Below are 25,528 nucleotides of genomic sequence, written 5' to 3'. Positions count from 1 at the left end.
ATAAATAACCAAGAAATCGCTCCCTCTCTCCGCAGGGGGAGGAGTGGCCTCGGCTCCTGCGGCGAGCAGGGAGACCTGTGGGGCGGAGGGATCTGGAGGGATGGATGGATGCTCCGGAAGCTGGAGGGATGCTCCAGAGGCCCGGCACAAAGCAAGCCGGGAACCGGGTTCTTTTTGAAATTTGAAAAAAAAAAAAAAAAAAAAAAAAAAAAAAATCAAATCAAAACACCTGGAAGTGACTTACTGTTCCTGGCTGTTCGGGAAAAACTCCCGCTGCCAAGTATCAACAGGAATTTGAATAAGCACAATGAGTAATACGGTCCTATTATAGCAACACTTGGCTTTGGGGAGGCTTTCAGTGTCGCACGTTCCTCCTCACGCTGCTCGGTGGATGCCAGGATCCGTTACAAGCCCCGGATCCCGTGTTGCTGTTCATCCTGACACATTTCAGAGCTGCATATATTCCCATTCCTGCGCACACCTGCACCAGCCCGGACAGTGGGAGATTGATTATCTCTGTGTAAATCAAGGCACCAAGCAATGCCTTCAAGACGGCATGAGGGGCTCAGCACCAGGACATACAGTGCCACAGTGCCCAGTTAAGGCTTTGACTTGTCCCTCACTACAAAAAAGACATTGAGGGGTTGGAGTGAGTCCAGAGAAGCAGGGAATGAAGCAGGGAATGGAGCACAAGTCTGCTGAGAAGTGGCTGAGGGAGCTGGGAGGTCTCAGCCTGGAGAAAAGGATGCTCAGGTGGGACCCTCTGGCTCTCTACAACTCCCTGGGAGGAGATTGTAGTCAGGGGGGAGTCGGGCTCTGCTCCCAAGCCACAAGTGACAGGAGGAGAGGAAATGGCCTCAAGCTGTGTCACAGTAGGTTCAGATGGGATATTAGAAAAAAATTCTTCACTGAAAGGATTGTCAGGCACTGGAACAGGCTGCTCAGAGAAGCATTCACAAAACACATGGATATGGCGCCTGGGGACATGGTTTAGTGGTAATATGGCAGTGCTGGGTTAACAGTTGGATTTGATGATCTTGGGGGTCTTTTCCAACTTTAACAACCCTATAATTATAGGAGGGTGCCTCAGAATAATATTCACAAAACCAACATGAGACATGGAAGCAAAATATGCATTGCAATCAAATCTTCATCACAGTTCCAGTTAATTACTTTATTTCCCTAGTAGGGCTGCTTCCTTCAGCTCCTTATTCCCACCTCATCCACTCCCCTGGTAATGAACCCCTAAGCCACTGCCTGGGTGACAAGGAAAAGAGTGATCCCAGCAAGAAGAGAGTGGTTTATGCTGGAAGGGATCCTAAAGATTAGAAGTTCCAACCCCCTGCCATGGGCAGAGACACCTTCCACTAGTCCAGGTTGCTCAAAGCCCCATCCAACCCAGCCTTGAACACTTCCAGGGATGGGGAATCCAGAGAAGCAATGAACCTACACTTGAAATACACACTGGGTGAAGTGATTCAGCAGGACAGAGGAAGCCCAGCCCCACTGCCCCTGCTCCATCCAGGCTGTGAGCAGTGCTTGGGGAAGGAAAGCTCGATCATGCTCAATCACTCATGGCAAGGAGAGCTGGGAACTACCTATTTAATAACACCCAATCTTTTCAGGAAGTTTTAAATGTGCAAACCTCAGGTTTTTAGATCTGAGATTCTTTCAGACAGAAAAAAGAGGCATTTCTTGGATTGTATTGTAGGTGTTTCCAGGATGAAAGGCAGCATTGCTGGATCCTTCTGCAGATGTCATCTTCAATGACTTACCCAAGGTTACACAGTGACTAAGTGGCAGAACGAAAAACTAAAGTCAGAAATTGTGTTCTAATTATTATCAAGTACTATTCTTCCTCAACACTACAATGTAAAATGTAATTCAAGTTCCCACATAAAGCTCACATGTTCAGTCTTGGCTGTTGCTGGGATTTTTCAGCACATCTGCTTTCATGTGTACCACTTCTGCAGGCTGTTTTATAGTAACTACAAAAGGGTAAAATTTATGGTAGCTGTTTTTTTAAGTAATGGCTTCCACCTCAATCTCTTTATCCACCAATTTCAAATGGGAAAGCACACATCCCTCATCATCCACTGAGATCCCACCAAGACAAATTTTCTATTCTGCCATAACTGTCCACAATGTCAGCTTAAACACAGCTATATAGAGTATTTCAAAACCCTACAATTTGATAAAGAATGTAAATTTACCATCTGAGTGGACTGGTAGTCCTTGGAGCAGAAATGCGTCAAATGCTCCAACACCATTTCCATTGTTCCATGCTGAGAACTCAGCCCTGTTGGCTTAGAGAAGGTTGGGTTCCAGTATGAACATCTTGAAAAAGATCCAGTCCTGAAAACCAGGCTAATTTTAGCTCTGTAATAAAATAGAGTAAGGTTTAAAAGCTATTAGAAGATCTAACTGACAGCTTTACTTTCTGTACTTCATTTACATGTTTTATGAGGTTTGGGCCACCAATCCCTGCTGCACCGAACTTGCCAGTTTTTGTTGTTCTGTTTTTATCTTGGAAAACTGGCTAGGGTATGGGATACCAAACCAGCTACAAAGTTAACTTGACCAAAAGAAAAGGATTCCTTTCATTGCTCCCTTAACAATTATGGAATCTGATCCTTTGATGATGGCAGATTGAATACTCCACAGTTCCTTTGGACACTCAAAGGAGTTTTGCTTATTTCTCAGTGTGCAGTCCAGCCTACTGAATATGATTTCTTCTGAATACATTCAGTCTATGAACCTGACAGATATTTTGCCAAATCAGTGGACACATTCTTCATCAAAGCTTAATGTGAATTCCTGATAACAGATTTGAAGAGTGACCTAGAATTACTGCTTTTCTCATTGATTCAGTTTGCATCTAATAATCCTTTGTCATCTAAAACCTGGGGGAGCTTTTATGTTATACATATTTTGCTTTATATATCTAAACATCTGTCTTGGTTTGAAAAGACAGGAGTCTGTGAAGGAAGGCTAGAGTCTCCCGTGAAATGGAAAAGGTAAACTCCCCTCCCTCCGAATTACCACAATGTCAAAATAAAAAGGCTCTCAGGCAAAGATATGGGAATGGGAATAACAGTTCCTTACTAGGAAAAAAAACTAAATAATAATAATAATTTAATAAAAAAAAAAAAGTAATTAGTACAAAAAAAACTACTGGTAGAGTCAGAAACCTGACACCCTGAGGAGTCAGGGTGTTGGTGATAGTCCAGTTAAGCGGTGGCTGCTCCTCCTGCAGTGGCAGATGAAATGCTGCTGAAGCGTTGGTCCTGTAGAAGGGTGTAGTTTTCTCTGAAGGTCTGGTAATAGAGTAGATGGGCCTGGTCTTCCTCTGGGAATCCAGCAGACAAAGAAGCTGCTCCTTTGGGAATCCAGCGAAGAGGCTGAGTTCATGTCTCAAAAATGCTGATTTTATGCAGGTAGGGATGCTTGGCTCTTCCCTCTGGGTGGAGCATGTCCCAATGGGATGATGCAACCCCATCAGTCATGCAGTGAGTCATTCAATGGCCCATTAACAGAAGATATCTTCCCGGAGGGAGGCATTGTTCTTGGAAGAGATAAGAAAACTGCCCACCTCCAACAGATGGCAAATAGAATATATGCTTATCTTACAAGCCAGGACAACATCACAGCATAATGGCACTGATATGCAAGCTGCTGTATCCAATGGCAGTGCAGTTACATGATATAATCATAAATTATATCACATTACAGGGTTTATCTGCAAAGACTGGCAACATCAATTTTGATCTGACTTTGGAACTGATAAGTTTTTGGGTTGTCTAGGTTTTTGGTTTTGCTTTGGTTTTGGGTTGTTTTTGTTGTTGTTATTGCTTAATAAATTAATTTTTATCTGGTTTTAAGGCTAGGATTTTTAAAAGAAACTACTTCTCTTGGACAGTCAAAGTGATCTGGGAACCTGTATCTTATCTTCTTAGAAAAGCCCAACCAGTTTTCCCTTCCCTGTTTTGAATCACCCAAATTTCTGTATCTAAGGTAGGAGTAAGTGACCTTAAAAAAGGAGGCAAATTATCTAAACAAAAAACAAGAGCTTCATTCCTTCCCAGAAATGTTGGGTAAGCCTCTGACTAGGAGAAATTCCCCTGCAGCTTTAAGTCTGATGCCTGAATAGTCTGATCTTTGCCTGAATAACCACAACACTCCCTCCTTACTGCCTGTTGTCCAGGGAACATCCACTCACTCCGCAAATGGGGGAATATGGAAGGAAAAATGCTATAAACAAGCACTTCCCTGTTAGAAAAAAACCGTCAACACAATGAAACCACAATAAACCCTAATGATTTGGCTTACACAGCTGATTTTGAAGCTCAGAAAGTATCCCTGCTTTGGACTCAAGCTGTGACTTCTCAGCACCATGGAGTGTCAGCTCAAGTGCCAAGACTCTGGTGTTGAGAACTGGCTTAATACTCTCAAAATTTTAGTGAGCAGGCTCATGTGAACTCAAGAATGTAACATACCAGAGGAAACTATTCTAATGCCCTGTAGTTCAAGAGCTTGTAGGCAAGTCAGCACATTGCCCAAAACAAAGCCCCTAAAGAGAACAAAAGCCGAGGGTTGACTGCTCTTGAACAGATGATCTTTATGGATGAGATTAATGTTTCTGGAACAGTAAAACCATTGAAGCTGCCTCCACAGCTCACACATTATCAATTAACAACAAAACAGGGTCTCTATACCCAAGTGGAAAGAAAATGTCTGTAAGAATTGCATATGGGTATTGCAAGTAAAATTAAAAGCTTGATGAAATATTGCAAAAGATCAGAAAATCAGACCTTCCTTTCAACTTGTGGTTAATATTCATCCTCAACAAAGCCAAATGTTACATTAGCCTAAATGGAAAAACCATGTAGAATTATGCTACCAGTTAGAACACCTCATTGGCTGGTCTGGTGATTCAGAACTGCTGATGGAACTGAACTCAAGGCTTGAAAATACCTTGATCAACTCTACCCTCAGCTTTTAGGCATTAAGGATGGATCTGCAATCTCCCAGAAAAATCATTTCAAGCCGAGGTGAATATTCCTAAAATGTCACCACACAGTGTCAGAATCAGAGGGTTTAATTTTTCTCCCAAACCCATTCTCATCAAGCTTTACTGCTGCCAGGCAGCTGTCCTATAGACCGTGGGCATGTTAAGCCTTGGCACAGCTCCATTAACTTAAGTGAAGTTATGACAGGAATAAATATGGATCTATTTTTGGTACTGCAGGCATTTTGCACATTCACATCCATCTTTTGTTCCTGATCAGTATCAAATATGGAAAAGGCTGATTCCATCTGTACATTCACATTACCATTCTATGAAAGAGCCCATAAGGGTGTACAGGAGTAAAGGTGTAAACTCCATAATTTTTTGTTGTGTTCCTCCACAGGGAACAGTAGAGATTAGAAAGAGGAATGTAGACAGAAGCATTATATAATTTGGCATCCTATCACCACAGCAATTATAATCTGTACATGTGAATTCTTTATATAGAGCAGTGAGAAGAGGAGGAAACCTTGGTTCTGTTCCCAGTTCTTTTGACAGAAATCTTGTCTGCATTACACTAAATCTGATCTAAAATTCCATTTGTAATCCCCTGACATGCATCTAATTCACACTGGGTTTAATGCCACTTAATTTTATAATGGTGTAAAATTTTTAAAAATATACAAGCCAAGTTCTACCTGGACGAGAACATCTATTCAATCATTTTCAGAAAATACACAGGAAATTTCACTGGCCACACTAATGATACAAGCAGATGCTCTTGCATGGTGACAGAAAATGGCACCATTTAAAATTAGCATCTTCTGAACAATGCTCACATTTAATCCCATTTCTGTACCAGAGCACTGCATGGTTTTGTAACGTAAGCCTGTAGTACTGCTGCATTCAATAGCTTCATAAGTTTCTATTGTCACAGTGAATCCACACTCACAGCTTTGAATTCATTATGCTCCCATTGCTTTTGGATTTGTAGCAATATCAGTTTCCCATAATCTAATAAAAACTGGGCTCAGCTGTCTTGAGACACTCACTGATAGAGATTCTGTGATGGGCTTTGAAAAGGTCCATCTCTCCGACTTTGCATGTAAAGTTCATTCCTCAGACTTAAACTCATCAGGAACAGGACTGAAAGGGATGAGGAATGCAAGTGCTTATTTGAATTAATGCTTTTTGTGGTGTTCTAAGATTTAGATGCTTATTGTTTGTCTGTGCCATGGTCAAAGCAGTGACCACAGTGTAAAGCATATACACATGAATAATCTTTATGATCCTAACAGAGGAGCTCTGTCAGGCCAGCCCATAGCTCACCTTGACTTGCACATCTCTGTGTCTGTGACTGTAATAATGGACATCATCTCTCCATGCCACTAACAGCACCTTGAATAAATATTGCAGTACCATTTTGGAAAGAGACTCGGAGATCATGTCTTCCCGACAGAGATGTACATCTGGGTATTCTTAATCTATTCATGTGTCCTTTGTTTCCACAAGGTTAATGGTACTAGCTCCTATATTATTTTATGCCTGACTTGACATTGCCTATGGCTTGGTGTGTTTGGAAAAGCAAAGAAAACATCTATGACTAATGAGCATATCACAGAAGAAAGGTGATGATGATGATGATTATATAAATACCACGAGCTACTCTTGACTTTAAGAACCATCAAGTTAAGATGAAATATGAAGGAGAGGATCTAAAAAAATGCTCTCTTCCCTCTGCTGCTGTTCTCTCTTACCCTCTCGAGAAGTGGCATGTTAAAAATACCCACCACTTACAAGCCAACAGTCTCACATCATCAGGTAGTCACCTTCTGTAACCTTGCTGGCACGTTTCAAATGAACCTGCTCCATCATCTGGAAGAGTTGTCAGAGCCTAAAGGCAGAAACCATCTGAGAAGCAGAACGGAAGAAAATGCTGTATTTCAAAGCCTTTTTACAACCGGATCTGCTTAAGCATTCCAACCTAGCCTCAGCTGCCATCAGTCTCTCCCACATCAGCAGTTCTGAACAAACACAAATTGGCCAGATTATCATTAAGCAACTTCAGCTATTTTGTAAAGAGCAAAGTTTCACTACTCAAACTAAGCAGCAAGGACCAGATTTTCATTTGCCCTAAATCAATGTAGTTTCTCTACAGCCAGCATCAGAATTTGCCATCCAAATTCAAAGTATTTATCAAAATCTTCTTTACAGAATGATCCAATCCCATCATATACTCACATTATCTCCACTCCCCTCAGTACGCATTTCCTATCAATGTCTATTTAAAAAATCCTCTTGCCTACAGAGCCCAAGCATCCAGTTCAGCTGGTGCTGCACCGTGCAGCTCTGGAGTCATGGAATAAGTGCTTGTGGTGCTCACCAACTGCCAGCTGATATCAGGGAATGATGAATATCATCCTAGACTGCCAATTTTTGCCAAGTACACTTCACAACCCAAGCCTGCAGGCAGCCATTCTTCCCTAGAATCAAAAAAAAAAAAAAAAAAAAAAGGGAGCATTTCCACAGGGCAAGCGTTCAGCAGGAGTTCTGTGCTGGAAGTCACCTGTGATGCACCATAGAATGGCACGAATTGCAATAACATGAACACCAGCTATTTCTGAACATGATACCAGAAAAAAATAATATACAAACCTAGATTGTTCACAGTGGTATCAAAGGAAACACAGAAACTGCCTAACATAATGCCCTGAAATGAATGCTGCCTACCTCAGCAGCTCCTTTAAAGAGAGATTTGTCCTGAGTTTATGTTTATGGAAAATAAAAGCACACCCTAGTCAGCTATATTTTGGGGTAATGGTTCTACTGAAATTCTTATATCAAAAAGTTCAGGGAAATTTCTTTAGATTTACACAGACATAAGTCAACCATCAACCCAATAGCCATGACCATTCTTGAGAGTCAACACCGCCAAAACCAACCTCCATTCCCACTGTGATGATTTAGTATGGGAATTTGATGGGGATTACCTAACCTATAAACTTGGCGGGGGGGGGAGGGGGAACAGCAAAAAGTAATAATTCATTTTATTTTTAAAAACCACGTGTCCATTTGAGAGAGAGGTTTAGTTGCACCTGCCGAATACCACACTCAGTTTTAAATCAGAAAGCTTAAATTATCACTTTGCAAGGAAATGTACAGGAAACAGTTATTCTTTAATCTCTCTATTAACCAAGCACAAAATAATCAAATTTAAAGTGCTGCAGGGCCACTGCACAGCCTCATGCATGGCAGGATCAAGCTTCCCTTCTCGAATTTTCTTATATTTCCTTTTTTCTCTCATTCTCCCATTAGCAAACTGATAACTAACCCTCCTGTGCTGTTCTAACACTGATTTTTTTCAAGCATTTTTAATATCCACCACCCAAAACTGACATAAAAACCTACTCATGAATGCTGTCCTAATATTTTGTTCCCTACCAAATCAAAGAAGGTTCCCACTGTAATGATTATTGACACATTTGTTGCCTTAAACAGCTTTGATATTTCAATATTTAATCAATTTTAATTTTTTTAAGGTGACAGGTTTCCTGCCACCCTGAGTTTCACCGATGATGCTGTACTGAACTCAGTGGTTTACAGCTACAGTATGAAGACCTGACAGCCTTGCATTTATTTTACACACCCCATCAATAAGATTTTTAGTAACACTGCTCTCACTGTCTGGAATATTTCGGGAAGGTATCAGTGTCAAAACACCCCATGGCCATGTTAGAAATCTGGCTGATGTTTATCACTGGACAACAAACAACACACTGAAGACATAGCACTGAGAGAGAAATTTTCTGAATTTCCCATTTCCTCTTGAAATTTTAGTAACAAGGACACTGTAACACATAACCTTTTTCCAAATAAATGGCACACAGATGATGGAATGATTTTCTGTGTTTTGAGGCATAATCACCTCCTGTATGAGAATTAACATGAGCTTTGTTTATTCCAGCAGTAAAACAACCTGTATTCAAGCCAAGCTTGCCCAGCTGTCTAGAAACTCAACTGATTCCACAGTAAAAGCAGGTGTAGTCAATCATTCCTGTCACAACATTAGTACATTACTGGCTGTTGACAAGTGGGTAAGCTCGTCACAAGCAAAGCACTTCTCAGCTGCTCTGTTTCCTTCCATCACGGCTGGCACATGAAACAACACCACTACAGCTGCTGAATTTCAAAAGGCATCCATCTGTTTAACTTCCTAAAATGACTTTAAAGAGTGGGCTATAACAAACACATCTGCTACCCTTAGCATGTTAAAAAAGATCATCTGGAAATTAACTGGGAAATTATAAATCTTTTTAGATGGGGATTCACAGTGAAGTTCCAATAGACATGTAATATCTGTTCCATCTTCAAATATAGCTCAAAGCTTTGCACCTCTGGCTTGCTGAATAATCAAGGCAAACTTTAGTTGTAACCAGCTCTGTATTTCCTTATCTCACTCCTGGAGTTTGTTCAGGACCACATCACTGGGCATCCATCTATTCAATTTTGTCACTCCTGAAAGGCTCGACTGGATAAAGCCTTGAGCACTGTGGTCTGATCTCATAGCTGACCCTGCTCTGATTAGGTTAGACTGAAGACCTCCTAAAGGCCCTTTCAATCTGAATTAGCCCAACTATTCCCAAATACAATAAAAGAGAAAAAAATTATAATTCCATTAGTACCTGCTGGAAGAACTCAAAGTAGAAACCAGCTATGAACAATAACCTGGTCCATCACAAGAAAGTGCTCAGGCAAGAGGGCCAGCAGAAGACACCAGCAGATCAGATTTTAGGAGGAAAATGTTAGCACATGTTTAAGTGTGATCTTCCTTTCGGTTCATCTCTCACATCTCTCACAAACACAAATGTGTTATCACTTTGAATTATGTGAACAGATGCTTACATCTAGGATTTGCAATTTACATTAACCTAGCCTGCCTTAATAGAGATTTTGACACCAAATGCAAACCACAGTGCGTGTTTTCACCCTAAGGTACAACATATGTGTACCCTGCAGCACCAGGACATCTCAGTAAATTCCTTGGCTACCTGCTGCATTCTCAGCAGACTCTTCAGGCATCCCAATTTCATCTGCAGAGTGCAGGCAGAGCTGGTGGAACACAAGCCAGGAGAGATGTGCATCTTCCACAGGTCTGTGGGCACCAGAAAGGCTGTCAGGAACACAGTGAGCCATGAGAGATCCCTCACGAGGAGCTGCCATATCCACTGGGGAGGTGAGAGGAATTTACAAGGACACAGAACAGAAGCAGCCCTGGGGAATATGTTATCACCAAACTGGGAACCAGGTGAAGTGTGCTAGCTAAGGGCTTGTGAACTACAGGCCAAGGCAGACCTTCAGTAACAGGAATTAGTATTTGATACTCAGTATTAGAGCAAAACCTCTGAAGTGCAGCACTTGGCAGCAGTGCCAACATTATTCTGCACATATACAAATGAGAAACCAATTTTTCTGTGCTGTAAATAGCTTATGCAATTAATAGCAGTTAGCTTTTCCTGTCTTTTTCCAATTACAGACTCAGGAAAAAAGGGCATATTAAGTTACCTCATGCAATTCTGGACCATCTACTGTTAGAAGTGCAATTTGAGAATGAGCTGGTACTGTTAATTATCAAAATTAAAACCTGAAATAGCAATGTTCACTTTTAAAAGTGAGATGATTTCCTATTGCAGGCATAACTTTCTACTGCTCTCCCCTGCCAACAGTTATCACTTTTGTCTGAGATTTCTGGACTGAAACTTTGAACACAGAAATGCCATAATCCAGAAAACCTTTCAAAACATTTTGGGTCACCATTTTGGGTCTTTCAAAACAAAGCCATTTATTTACCCTTGGCTAATTACCTTTTAGTCTCTCTGCACAGATGTAAAATATTTGTGTTTCTATTTTGTCTTTTCTTTTAGTTTCAAGATAGCTGCAGCCATTTCCAAAATCATCATCATGTTTCCACCATGATGTTGGGAAAAAAATTTCTCCTGGACAGTACCACTGTTAGTGCAACAATAAAAATTTACTGTATGCATATGTGTATGCATATGCAATTGTGCACACACACATGCAGTGTGAGCTGAATAAAAATGTGGTGATGTCTAATTTGTCCTGAGAAAACCTGAACAGCATGTAGATATAAACAGGAAAAGTTTGACACTACTTGCAGCATAGCATCACCAATTTCAATCTCTCTTACCCTGTGCTGAACAAGCATTTCCAAATCCAAGGAATAATTAGCATGCTGAAAAAAATCAGAGCACTAGCAAATACCAAAGCTTTAACTTGGCATTAGCAAAGATCAATGAGAATTCATCACTGTAAGCCCACCACAAGCACTTGCTGCCCAAACACACTGGGACAGGCAGGATTGTGCCTACACAACCCATGTTGATCACAGGAAGTCCAAACTTCATTAGGAAATAATTAAATAGCACATATCACTCTTCTAAACATCATTATCAACTTTTTAAAACTCACTGAGAGACTCCTCACTCCAATACCTCGATCTCAGCTGCTGAACATTTTGTCCAATTTTAACACTCTCATATGAGCACACAGTGCCAGTGCCCACACCAGGCTGGAAATTTTGGAATGCTTTAGCCAAAATGCCAGAATCAAGGTAGAACCATATGTCATCACTCAGCCACGTCCAAAAAGCACCAGTGACCTTTGCTTCAACAGCTCAGGCACTCCAGAGCTTTGAACAAGGAACCCGTGATTGGGCAAGGTAGTTATGTTTGTGCCAGAATAAAGTTTAACATATTTTTTCTGAAAACACACACAACACAGCTGATTTTAAAATCACTTCACTTTACACATGCACCATAAGAATGCTTAAATTCAACAGCTGAGGTCTGCTGAGTCTGTGCTCCTGAGCACTACACTGCTCCCATGAGTGAGGGACCAGGCCCACAGCTGAACTGAGCACTTCCCAGTCCAGGGGGACCAGAAGGAACAAAAGCAGGATTCTAAGCAGCAGAGAGCATAACAAGGCTCAAAGAGAAAACCTGTATGTGGGGCTGAGAGCATGGATTGTGGAAGAAGATGGAGATTCCATGGAGATGGAAACTAGTTCTAAAGAAGGAGTGAAGAGCAGAGCCAGTGATGGAAACAGGACTGGGATGAACACCCAGATATAAAGAGAGATCATTAGGATATGGAAGCTCTGAACCTGTAAAACACTATAGAGTGTATGCCCCAAAATCAAGTTCACATTTCTTGCATGAAGCTAGTAAAATACTAATTTTAACTTTCCCAGTGTTTTGGGCCCATGTTTATGTAACAGAGATTACAGCATCCTCATAACCCACCAAACTTCATCCGGAGATCAGGTGAAGGCACATTACTGCCAATACAGTATTTAGATATTAAACTGATCAGCACTATGCACTGGAAAGCACACACCAGGAAAAATCCATGAGGCTGTCAGGAGGGAAGAAAAATACAAATTTTGCCATTAGAGAGGAATTTAGTTAAGTATGGTAAATAAAGCTGAGAGTCTCACATACCAGATACTGTTCTTTCTTAATTAAACATACTATTAAATAACTGGTTGCTAACCCCCTGCTCTTTAAGGCCAGCATTGGAAAAAACAGTGTATGATCATGTCCTTAAAACTGAATCATCATGACAAATAGGCTTTATGTCACAAGATGTAAAAAGCAAGTATCTGGGATTTTGTATTTGGCATTTCCTAAATTTTGGGTTCTTAACCTTCGTATTTCAGCAATCCTAATATTCTTTTAACACTTCATTTGTTCAACAAGTTTGACACTGTTTCCCAGTGTATATCGGATGGTATATCAAAGACTTTCAGACTCTTGCACAGAAGATTTACAGTGACTATTTGCATCTTGGGAAATCAGCAGATCTGCACACAGCCCACACACCCACCCCATCCCAGTGCTCCACACAAACACCCCTGTATCCTGTCCCAACCCTTTCAGCACAGACGGGATCACAAAATATCCTGAGCTAGAATGGACCCACAGGGACCGCTGAAGTTCAGCATCCCACCACAGGCACAGCAGCAGCTGCAAGGTCATCTCTGCACAGAGATGCTGGGATGAGTCCCACATAGCTCTCTCTCCAGGGAAGGAGCAGGCACGAGGCCAGCTCTGCCTGCCATCATCTGAAGAGAGCGAGAGCACAATAACAGCGCAGCCAGGATCACCCAGCCCTCAGAGCTGCAGAGGCAGCAGCTGTGCCAGGCGCGCTCCAGCGCCCATCGCGCCCTTCTGCACAGCTTCCGTCCCTCTGCCACAGCCTGGAGTGCAATGTCACCTGCAAATGGGTCACCAAGCCTCTGACCCAGTCCCCATGACAGCCAGGCCTGTTCCACGTGACATCCTGGCACCCCATCAGCCAGGCTTGACTGGCATGGGCTCCCTGGACAGCGAGCAGGCAGAGGGGACAAACAACAGATGGCCTTTCCTATCTCCACAACATTTAATCACGCGGTTGTGACGCCACTGACGTGCTCCACACCACCTCCAGTGCCTTGCTGCAAGGTGAGCAAGCTGCTCTCTCCCAGGGGCAGCCCTTGTGACCGGCCAGGAAGTGTTTGAAGTTTAGTCAGGACACGAGCCACATTCACTCAACTCGAACTTCACAACAGGAACAGAGCACGACAGATCTGACCAGCTCAAGCAAAAAGGAAAAGCGCTTGTACTGCAGCAGAGTTGTGACCCTGGAAGTAAAGGATATGGGATGAGCCCGGTGCCACTGCCAAGCTCCCCTGCAAACGTAGGTGAACTGGTCTGACAGCTTGGCAAATGCCTCAAATCAGGCTGCCCAAAATATAAACAAGTAAAATTAGTTGCTGCTTTGGAAATGTATTTCTTCTTTTTCTCTTTATGAACTGTAAAACCAGATAAAAATGTTGGCACACTGTCTAGGGCAATGTGACAGCTCTGTTAACAGAAGCACATCAGATATTGAGATGTCACCAGACAGAGATTTCATGTAAGCATGGGAGCATTCTCCACCTATGTAATTAATGCTGATCTACATTTGTGTGACCCAAAGCCAGGTTCCTCTGCACTAAAGGGGATGTGGGGATGCTGTAGCTGATACGTGGGCAAATCCAAAAGGAAGGCAAAGGCAGCAACTATACTCCTAGTAAAGCAGAAAGACTGTTAAGCGTGTTGTCTTTTCCCAGCCATGACTGAAATTAGGAAATGTTATATGTAACAGGTATAATTCGCACCATTTTCTTGCTTCATATATATATAATGTTAAATAGTTGTTAGGATGTACCTCTTGGCATTAGAAGCTCCCCCACCTTCTCAGGCAAAACTAAGTGTGTGTTGAAACCTGATTTACAAGCAAGGAGATGTGGCTCGCCAGGAGATGGGCCTTATCTGAGGCGATATGGAGACACCCAGGCGCTGATCATCGCGTGAACGACCCGAGATGGGGAAACTAATAGATGACCCGTTAGGGGTAGCAGAGAGATTAGACGAATTCTTGGGAAATGGTATATACTCATATGATGATATCTCAGCCATATTAAGATCCTTGTTTAATGCAGAGGAACGAGATATGATAAAGCAGGCTGCCATCAAGGATTGGGAATTCAGAAACCCCCAGGGAGGGAGCAGGGCGGAGAAGTGGCCAGAACAAAGACCATCATGGAACGCTCAGGCAGAGGAGGATTGGGCCAAAATGATCGCACTAAGAAACATGGTAATACAAGGTATCTGGGGAGCAGTCCCCAAAAGACAAAATATTAGTAAAGCACTAGGGGACCTACACAAAAGAAGGACAAACAGGCAAGTGCCCTGAATGCTTTTACTGTAAAAAAAAAAAAAAAAAAAAAAAAAAAAAAAAAAAAAAAAAAAGACACCTCAAGAGGGACTAAAAAAAAAAGGATGAAAGTTGAAATAATTTTTCAGGAGAATTACAGGTGTATAATTTACAGTGTATAATATACAGGCTCTATAATTTATGGTCGCGAACATCTGGAGAGCCCTTGATAAAATTAAAAGTTGGACCCCAAAGCAGGAGTTGATTTTTTAGTTGATTCAGGAGCAAAATGAACCACAGTCTGGCAACTACCTCCCGGGTGCACAAAAGGTAAGGATTCTATGACTGTAATTGGGGCAAAAGGGGAACCCTTTCAAGTCCCTGTCTTGAGAGATGTAGAAATAGAATCTGAGAATAAAATCTGTGTGTGGGAATAACTTAGCCGACAAAGAAGCAAAAAGTGCAGCTTTGTTAAAGGTAAGTATCCCGGAGGTTGAAAAGGAGGATACCCAGGAACCGCCCCCCCGCCCCCCCCCAACCCTCCAAAAAGGAGATAGAAGATTATCAGAAGATTGGGGGGCATCTGGAAAGAGGTAAGTGGAAGTTGCCAGACGGGAGGGAATTATTATCGAAAGAATACACTAGGAAGATTCTAAGGAGACTGCACCAACAAACACACTGGGGGGCCCAAGCACTAGCCGAGCAATTCCTGAGATTCTTTGGCTATAAAGGGATATATGAACTGACTAAGCAAGAGGTACAGGGGTGCATAATCTGGAAAAAAAAAATAGGGCAAACTCCTGGAAATTAACACTGGGGAGTCGCCCAGCAGCTTAACTGACCTTTTAAAAGAATCCAGGTAGATTTCACTGATCTATGTAAGGTCGGGAGATACAAATTTTTACTAGTCATAGTTGACAAACTAACCCACTGGGTGGAGGCTTTTCCAAGCTCCAGGGCTACAGCCCAGACAGTATCAATGTTCTTACTGGAGGAAATTATACCTTGATACGGGTTAGCAAGCTACATTGATTCGGACCAAGGAACACATTTTACTTCAAAAATTATTAAACAATTGGCAGATACCTTAGGTATCAGATGGGGTTATCACACCCCGTGGCACCCTCAGAGTTCTAAGCAAGTGGAAAGGATGAATCAAACATTAAAGGCCCAACTAGCCAAACTAATGTTAGAAACAAAAATGTCATGGATAAAATGTCTTCCATTGGCCTTATTAAACATAAGAACTATGCCTCATTCTGAAACGGGGCTTTCACCTTTTGAAATGTTATATGGGATGCCTTATACTCATAGTATGCCTGTAGGGCATCCGAAATTAGAGGATGGGCAAATACAACCATACCTGATAACATTATATAAGAATCTCGAGGAATTGCGAAAGCAGGGTGTAATCATGCAGCACAGCCCCCTTGGCTTCTCAGTACATAAGATACAGCCTGGGGACAGGGTTCTCATAAAAGCATGGAAAGAAGTTCCACTATCCTCTCATTGGGAGAGACCCTATATTGTTCTTTTGACTACAGACACTGCTATACAAACTGCAGAGAAGGGGTGGACACACGCGTCAAGGGTGAAGAAAATTGACCTTCAGGACTGAGCCCCGGAGTGGAAAGTCACCTCCTCCCCTGGAGATTTGAAAATAACTTTGCACTGGCCTAGTAAATGACCGAGAGTAACTTGGTCAGATGTTCTGTACCAGATTGTAACTGTTACCCCTTTGCATATTTCATTCGCAAGTACTGTTATAAGAAGTGGGTTGTTCACTGTCGGAGAGGAATAAGACCTAGTGGGCTGTGTGCAAAGTGCTTTAAACAAGAACAAAACCTGACTAGCCATTTTCTGGGACTGGCCACCAGGCTGAGACTGATTCAATTGGATTCAATAATTTGGTTTCGTCTATATCAGAATGGATTGAGGGGGAAATTACAAACAAAAGCTAAAATCATTACTGTTGAGTGCCATAGGTTGAACAAGGTACCCTGCAGTGCAGATCCTGTTAAATTACGCTGGTGGGGCACCTTTGAGCGAAGGTATGCAGCTCGGTCTTAGTACGAAACCACTGACGAAGATTCCTGCTGCCAAGAAGATGGTCTACCCCGCCACTGGAGGCACCCCAGTGGTCGCAGGGAACGGCAGAGGAATCCTAGCAGTGGGAGTAATCCTGAAGAGCCTGAGTCTAGCCACATGCCTCAGTAACCTTTCTAACCCTGAAGCAGGGGAATCCGGTGGCAGGTACCCAGGAGGCCCAGTGCCCCTGACCCCATGGAACTGCAGTAAGGGTAAGCCTAATAAACCTTATTCTAAAATTAACACTCAACAGGGGGCATATACATTCAAGGAAAAATTAAAATACCTCAAAAATGGACAGTCAGCACATAAATTGCATCGAAGGAGCCCAGGGGAAATTTCCATCCCAGCCTGTAGCAAATGTAATCGTACTGTATGGATTGGTGGGAAGCAAGAGTCAGTTTTTGTTGCTTACTTTCAAGGTAATTCACTGTGTTATAACCCCAATGAACTAGGTATGTGTGTGATGGGGGAAAAACCTACTGGCTGGGAAATAACCTGAAGTATGAAAATAGGATACCTCTAAAAACTGAGCCAATTATCCTGGACCTTTTAGAGGACCAGGACAACAGGGTTTGTTTACAATATGACAAGGTATTCTGCTTCACAAAAGACAAAGAGGGAATGGACCCAGAAGACAAGATGAAACAGGTAATGCAAGAGGTAAAAAGACAGGAGGCTGAAATGAGAAAAAAGAGGGTGGAACAGGAAAGATTGAAAACTCTAAGTGAACAATATGACCAATTGGAAAAACAATACACAAAATGGGGATTACCTGCTTCAGATCAGAATCTATTTGTGGATCTGATGCAGGAAATTGCCACAGAACTAGGGTTGTCAAATTGCTGGATCTGTGGGGGGCTAAAATCTGCTGAGAAATGGCCTTGGAAGGGTGAGGGTTTGACTCCTGAACAGCTACTGAAGTGGAAGGCCGACTGGACCCCCAAAATAATTCAAAGACCAGAGGGGTGGGTGCTGTATAAGCGGGTAATTGGAACTTTCTGTCTCAGCAGAGAAGGTAGAGAATACTCAGAAGATGTAGGCTACACTCCGTGCATATCCTCTTTAACTATTAACTCTACCAGCAAAATTGAGACCTGGCAGCCTGAAAACCCTACTGGGTGTTGGAGCCAGAAAAATAAGGATAAGTGCGAATGGAGTGATAAAATCGGGCTTTGCTGGAACAAAGGCCCCAGAGCCAACCCATACCGGTCAATCAATGAGTTAAGTAAATACTGGGATGAACCGGAGAACATAAAGAATAGATGGAAAGCACCAAATGGGTTGTACTGGATCTGTGGGAAAAAGGCCTACAGCGAGTTACCTCAATGCTGGAATGGATCCCTCACTGTAGGACTAATCAGACCTGTTTTCTTCACTTTACCCAACTCACTGGGGGCCCCCTTGTATGAATCTCTAAATCGGGAGAGGAGAAGCTTAAAGGAAAATTCCCTCTCATTGGTGGGGGACAAACGTGGGGGGAAGATGAATGGCCCGCTGAAAGAATTATTGAATACTATGGTCCAGCAACGTGGGCACACGATGGGTCATGGGGATATAGGATCCCCATCTATTTGCTGAACCGCTTAATAAGACTGCAAGTTGTGGTAGAGATTGTATCCAATCACACCTCAGATCTCAGATGCCCTCGAATTATTATCCAAACAACACTCTCAGATGAGGGCCTTTGTATACCAAAACAGGATAGACCTCGATTACATACTAGCTGAAGAAGGGGGTGTCTGTGGGAAATTTAACGAATCTCAGTGTTGTGTAGAGATAGACGATTATGGGGAAACTATTAGAGACCTGGCCACAGAGATTAAACGAGTGGCCCACGTCCCGGTACAAAAGTGGAACTCCCTGCTCCAGTCATCATGGTGGGACCATCTGTTCGATGGGGCCTGGTGGAAAAAGGTAATTTTCTTCATTTCATGCTCGGTGGCAGGGGTCATATTCCTACCCTGTCTCATCCCCTGTTTCATAAGGCTCATACACTCAGTAGTACAAGGGATGCAGATGGCAGCATTACCCACAGATCCAGAATCCGCTCTAGGAAAAATGAACCAGGTATCAAAACTGTTGACACTAGAAGAGGAGACCCCACATAGCAGGGCAGCTGAAGCCCTAGCCATATTCGAAAAACAAATAAAGGGAAGAGAACAGATACACAAACACTACCACGAAATTCCGAGAGAAGACTTGAACATAGGGAAGTAAGGAAAGAATATATAACAAACTCGTTGTAGGCTCTGTAACTGTAAGACAAAATAAAAACTATAGAAACTACTAGAAATAATAAGTATGGCGCAAATTAATGGGTCAATATAAAAGGTGGGGGATTGTTATATGTAACAGGTATAATTCACGCCATTTTCTTGCTTCATATATATATAATGTTAAATAGTTGTTAGGATGTACCTCTTGGCATTAGAAGCTCCCCCACCTTCTCAGGCAAAACTAAGTGTGTGTTGAAACCTGATTTACAAGCAGGGAGATGTGGCTCGCCAGGAGATGGGCCTTATCTGAGGCGATATGGAGACACCCAGGCGCTGATCATCCCGTGAACGACACGAGATGGACATCAGGAACATCCCCCGGGCTGATACATTTGAATACTCTGTTCCCGTAAATTTCATCAAGAGTTTCCACGACACCAGACTTTGAATTTCTCTACCTTGTCACCGAGAAGGAAATCTCATCTACTTATGGGACTTTGAATGAAACAAAGGACTGAATGCCGAAATCCTGGCCTCAGGCAAAATTTTCCCTATAAAAATCGCTTGTACCAGCATGGTGGTGTGGAGGCATAGAGTGAAACCTCTGCTGAGGCTGATCTCTGTGTCTTGCACCCAGCGCCGATCCCGGGCTCGGCACTGTCCTTTTCCGTGTGGCTGGCTAAGTTAGATCTCTATTGCTAAAATAAATTCTTCTTATTTTTTTTTAAATTTGGCTGGATCATTTTTCATTTGTAACAGGAAACAAACAAAAAAGGAAACAAACAAAATGAGGAAACAAACAAACAAAACAAAATTGGTTGTGTTTTGCTAAGTTGGTCAGAGTTGATAACACCAAGGTTGTGGGTTCAATCCCTGTATGGGCCATTCACTTAAGAATTGGACTCAATGATCCTTGTGAGTCCCTTCCAACTCAGAATATTCTGTGAATCTGTGTTTTCAGCTCCTTAGCAAGACAAAACTAAAAACCCCAATGCACAACAGTCGATTTTATATTTCCTAAAGGGTATAGCTAACATCAGTTTTCCAGGCTAGTCTACAAACTTGGGCTCTTTGACATATCCTGGGGATTTACACATTTGGATGCAGCAGCAGCTAAAGGAAACAGCTGTAATTATTCCCAAACCTGTATAAATCACTGCAGATGGAAGCGGAGATAGAGAGCCAAAGTTTGACAAATGGAAAAGACAACACTGTAATGAACAAAGTTTCCAGGTGTTCCCCGGAGAGGCGGGCAGGGCCTTCCTAGTTCCCATGGCAACACAGGAATGACTGCTGGCTACCAATATTGAAATGTTAATTAGCCAATTGCTCTGTTTGTTTTCTCTAAACTACCTAGAGATAACCTGCCTCCCCGCACCACACCGACATTCTGGGACTAAAATGCTAATATTTTGATTCCTTGTCTCATAAACAGGAGGGTGAGGGAACTCAAAAGCTGTTAGTGAGTTCGAAAATTTCGTTCTGTTCCCTTGACCCAAAAATTCCACAAAATTCCTCTCCATATTATGTTTTACCACCTAGAGCCGGAGCACAAAGAGCAGCAGTTCCCAACATGTGTGTGCACAGGCACAAACCTTTGTGTGGCAGAGCTGTGTTGGGAGCAGATACAGCAAATAAAAAGCAGCTCTGCATATAACAGTGTGGAAGCAAATCCAATTGCTAAGAACACTGGCTGAAAACAGCCCTCAGAAACAAAGAACCAGCCGCATTAATGCAATCTTTCATACTTGTATAAAGTAAAAGTAATTGAGTCACAGACATGGTAAATCCTGGGAGCACAAAGAAAATCACAAGTCCAAGCTGAAAAATGTCCCAACGGTCCCATATTCAGCTCCCTCTCTGTTTGCTATTCTTCCCACTTCGGGTTTAAGCACAGCATCAAAGCTCATTATTAGTCTGTAATCAAGGCCATTAGAGCTCTCAAATTCAACCTGAAGACTCACCGGGCAAAGTCTGACAAGGCAGCAATAACGATCCCCTCTGAGTAATCAGAGTATTGCTCCACACTATGCTCATAAAAAACGGTCCCTTTGTGCCCAGGGGCCTGTCAGAGGGCTCACTTGCGAGAAAATGTTATCTTACACCTATAAATACTTGAAAATAAGATTAGAGGCAGCTGTTGTGACAGCAATTTGCCCTGTTAATACACCCCTCACACTCTGCCCAGGTTTTTAACTCACTAGTGACTCAAAAGCAAGAGTGGCATTGCCAAGCTCCACCACGTCCCTGTGTAGTATCCACTTGTAGTATCCAAGGTCTGCCCTCACCCTCACCTGACTTCACTTTGGCTATCAGTGATGGAGTCAAGCATCCTACAGCTACTTGGGAACTGTGCAGAACAGGACAGCTCCTTTACTGTCCTAGTTTGGCCCTGTGACATCACAGCAAATGTTAATTAGGAGCAATGTTAACATTACAAAGTCTCTTACAAAAGACATTTGAAGCATTTCCACTTAAAACTAAGTACAGTCACTTATCCATTTTAACTCCTGCCATATTATTACATATTACTAAAAATCCTCAGCATTCTCTTAGATAAGTGTCTACATTTATTATTTCTAGTAAGAAAAAAGTTACTGAGTGGGAGAAAAAAACATTTTGTTTTTACATTACTCCAGGTTGCATGCTTTAATAGAGGTCTTTCCTAGAAAACCCAGTGGTTATTTCTATTTATACTGTGTGTAGTTGCCTTTGCTATAAATGAAGATCCAAAACCGGTGGCAACTATCATGCAGCTGCTGCAACCTGCAAGAGGTGCACTGCAAAATGTGACTATTGGCCATAAAGCTACTATTGATGGGCAAAGTATGGCCTACTGATTTCCTAAAGAAAACCAGAAAACACTGGCACATTAGCTCACCTCACAGTCCAAATTTGACTGGACACTCTCAAGAGCTATGGGTAATATATTTCCCCTGGTATAAAGTATTTTAAAATAAAGATAATGGGAGACAACATCCTTGAGTAGTAAGTTCCAGATTTGAATAAGGATGTACAGAAAAACTAAATCAATTTTTTTAAGCTTTTTTAAGCTTTCAGTTTCTGGAAGCAACTTCCCAAGGATGACTCAGTATCTGTAAAGTAATTGTTCTTCTCTGAGATGAGATAACCTTGGGGAGACACAGCAAGCACTGAGTGATGGTGTAACAGAAGGTTCACCTCCTTTGTACCGGTTATGGAAGGCTTGACTTCAGCTGCAATTCCTAAATTGCAGGGTCTAGAGAGGCCTGGCTGCTGCCAGCCTGGAGCAGCACCAATCAGCCAGAAGTCATGGTGGGAGGGAAGGAAGCAGCAATGCCTGTGTCCCTCCCACCCGTGCAGAGCAGGGGGGAAGCCTGCACCCTTCCAGGGCACAGCCCTGGCACCATGCAGTACACTCCCACACACACTACCACTCCCAGATGGCCTTCATACAACCCTTCCAACAGAAATTATTTTAGGATTTTAGCAATTAAGCCACTGAGCCCAGATTTTTGTCTCGCAGTCAGGAGTGCAACTCTCTTAAAAAAAAAAAAAAAAAAAAAAAAAAAAAAAAAAAAAACAGGAAAAAAAACCTTGAACAGACAAATGTCCCTGCCGAACCAAAAATAATCATAATAAAATATTCCTGTTTCTACAGCAAGTAACTTAAAGCATTCAAAATACGGCCAATGAGTTTGTTCTGCTGACAGCTCTGTGTTTACACCTGCTGCTTTACCTTGTCCTGAGTCTGGCAGGAAACAAAAGCAGGAATGGAAATCATCTCTGTGCAGGCAAGTAGCTGAAATTAAAGGAAACAAGAGAAGGAACAGTGCAACAAAAGGCACATGCAATGTCACCCCAATTTTAATTGTTGCTTACGATGTAGAAGATAGCACCCCAGTAATTCAGTGGAGGGGAAAAGGCAGCTACAGACCTTCAGCCCAGTTTAGTGATGAGTTCCCTTAAGCTCAAGAACCTATAATTCAGGACACTTTCTTTTCAAGACATTGATATTAGAGCACATCACTAGATCTACCCTGCAAATCTATGTATTGAAGAGCTGCTTTTGCTTTAAACCTACTGAAGTGAGGCAAGAAACACAGTGAGCTGTAGGAGAGAATTCTCTCAATTTCTGTCCTTCCTGGAAAGAGAAGATTGGGCTAAAAGATTATTCAAATAAATTGAACTGTGTTAGAGACAGGGACCAGACCTTAGTGAGCCCTCAGGTAACTTGCACTTAAAATGCCTGTAGCAGTAAGCTCCTGGCAACATAAACATTAAATAGACATTTCTGAAGCCTAGCACAAAAAGATAAGGGCTTTTATGCTTGCCTGCTTACTTTTAATAGTGCATATACAATCCTTAGTTTGTATAATTTGCATTTTTCTCATTGAAGTCTTGAAAACCATGATTGAAACTTCAGTAACAGTCTGCATTGTCCATCCCATCCCATGACACTGAGTCAGAGACAGGACTGAAAAAGTCACCAGGACCAGCTGTGTGCCCCATTCCCAATGCACACGTGATTCCAGTTTCCCATAAGCCAGGCCTTGAGCTGCTGCAGTTCAGAGAGAGCCATGCACAGGCAAAGGAAACATCTGTGCTGCCCTAAACCAAAACAGCCCCTCAGAACTGCAGTGGCCCAGCCTCTCCCCATTCACCTCAGCCACCCCACCCCAAATCAGGCCTGGAGTCATGACCCTGTGCTGTCCCAGCATCAGTCAGCCTGTGACTCACAGCTCTCTGTGAGCTGATGCATCCTCCCATATGCCCAAATGTGCCCTGCTGTCTGACAAGGCTGCCGTGTTCAGTGAGCAGTCACTGTACAGCTGAATCACCCTTTTCCAGCACTGGCTGCTGTCATTGTCCCATCTCTGACTCTGTCCTTGCCCTGGTGTCTCACCACATTGGCCTGTGTGGAGCTGCTATGGAAGCTCCTGGAACCCATTAAGGCTGCATTACTGAGGGAAGGCTGTGGGAGAAAGGGTGTGAGCACAGCTTTATGGGCAGAAGCTTTACCTGCAAAACAAGCAGTCCACCAGAACAGTCAACATAAAGCCAAACATTAACATGAGCACAGATGCTCCTCCAAGCATGTCAAAAGCAAATCCTTTCTACTGGCTCTGTTAACTTTAATAATTAAACCCCTAGGTCAGGCTTTTGAGAAGGAGGCAAGTCCCAGTTCTCATGCTATCTCAGCAGTCCCATGGTACAGAGAGACAAGGAGCAAAAATAAATGTGAGTGACAGATTCACATCTGAGGCTGACATCTAGCTATAACATCAGGTAAGTGCAGGATCAGCATGACTGAGAGGCATCAAAGGAAAGGAGATATTGTGCAGGACCAATTGTTCTCTCCCTCAAAGGCAAAAAGTATTTTTAAAAAGGCTCAAGAACCATAGGACAAAAAAATCCAGTTATAACCCTTTTTCAAAAAAGGCTATGCTCTTAAACTGGACGTTATGATAAGGAGTAGCCTTGTGACACTGAAAGGACTAAAAATGGCACAACTGATAACACACAGAACTCTCTTTTCTATATTCAGCTCAGCCCCACAGTTCTGTATACCAGATCACTCAGGTTTGTGTTCTCCTACCTCCAGGCCCTTTGCTCTTGCTCCTTAATCTCCAGATAAATCTCTGATCCTCATGCCATGCTGTCAGGAATGAGTGGCATGAGGCTGGGCTAACATTTATTTTCCTTTCTGGCCTGCAATTACACAAATCACACCATTACAGCTTTTCCATCACTGCTTGCCCATTTATTTCTCAATGCACTTTACCCAGGCTTGCCCAAAGTTTCACTTCCTGGCAGACATGAATAGTGAAGTGAATCAAATATCAGGCTGAGAATATTGCAAAGAAATGTTTCAATACCAGTAATTGTTGTGAATAGTGATGTAAATCAAACAGTAGGCTATGAATACAGCAAGGAAATGTTTCAATACCAGTAATTTTTGCATTCAAACTGAAAAAAAAAAAGAAAAACCAGGATGGAAAACAATTATTGCCCAAGTTTTGCAAAAAAAGTGTGGCTTCTCTCTACCACTCTCAGTGTAAACCATGTATTTTGGGAGCAGTCAGCTATTCCCATTGCTCTCAGCTGGCATGTTCCATGCCATAACTCAGCCTCTGCTGAGGAGTTTGCTGACCTTGCACCCTGTTTTAAGCAGTCGCTCTGTAAGTCAGTTACTGTCACCAACATGGTGACAGTAAAAAACCATCACTTTCTGCAAGCCTTCTCCTTCCTCCCTGACAGCCACAAGAGCCAAGCCCAGAGCACATCCAACCCTTCCAGGGGAAGAACAATGTGCTGGTTCCTGCAACTCAGCACAGGTCGATTTCGAAACATTAAAAAAAATACTTTGCCATTACAAATGGCCATTTTGGGGCATAAGCTGGAGTTGGGCACATCTTGCTTACATGAGCAACATAGACATTCTGGAGAATATCCATAAAAGAGATGGGAGTCTGGC

At 42.5% G+C, this 25,528-nt stretch overlaps 1 protein-coding gene across 2 annotated transcripts in view; it reads right to left on the bottom strand.

Moving 5' to 3' along the window:
* The window catches only part of NAV2 (neuron navigator 2), a 405,891-nt gene that overhangs the window by 225,086 nt on the left and 155,277 nt on the right, over positions 1-25,528 (bottom strand). The window contains exon 3 of one of the 2 annotated variants that reach the window (XM_068194170.1): positions 2,214-2,379. The exons of the other annotated variant lie outside the window; for it this stretch is intronic. Within the exon in view, the coding sequence (XP_068050271.1) occupies positions 2,214-2,379 (166 nt within the window). The remainder of the gene's footprint in view (positions 1-2,213; positions 2,380-25,528) is intronic. 2 annotated transcript variants of the gene reach the window in all.

Source organism: Anomalospiza imberbis, chromosome 6 (assembly GCF_031753505.1).
Source record: "Anomalospiza imberbis isolate Cuckoo-Finch-1a 21T00152 chromosome 6, ASM3175350v1, whole genome shotgun sequence".
NCBI classification, from domain to species: domain Eukaryota; kingdom Metazoa; phylum Chordata; class Aves; order Passeriformes; family Viduidae; genus Anomalospiza; species Anomalospiza imberbis.
Note: the sequence above shows the minus strand (reverse complement) of the source record. Positions and strands in the feature narration are given on the sequence as shown.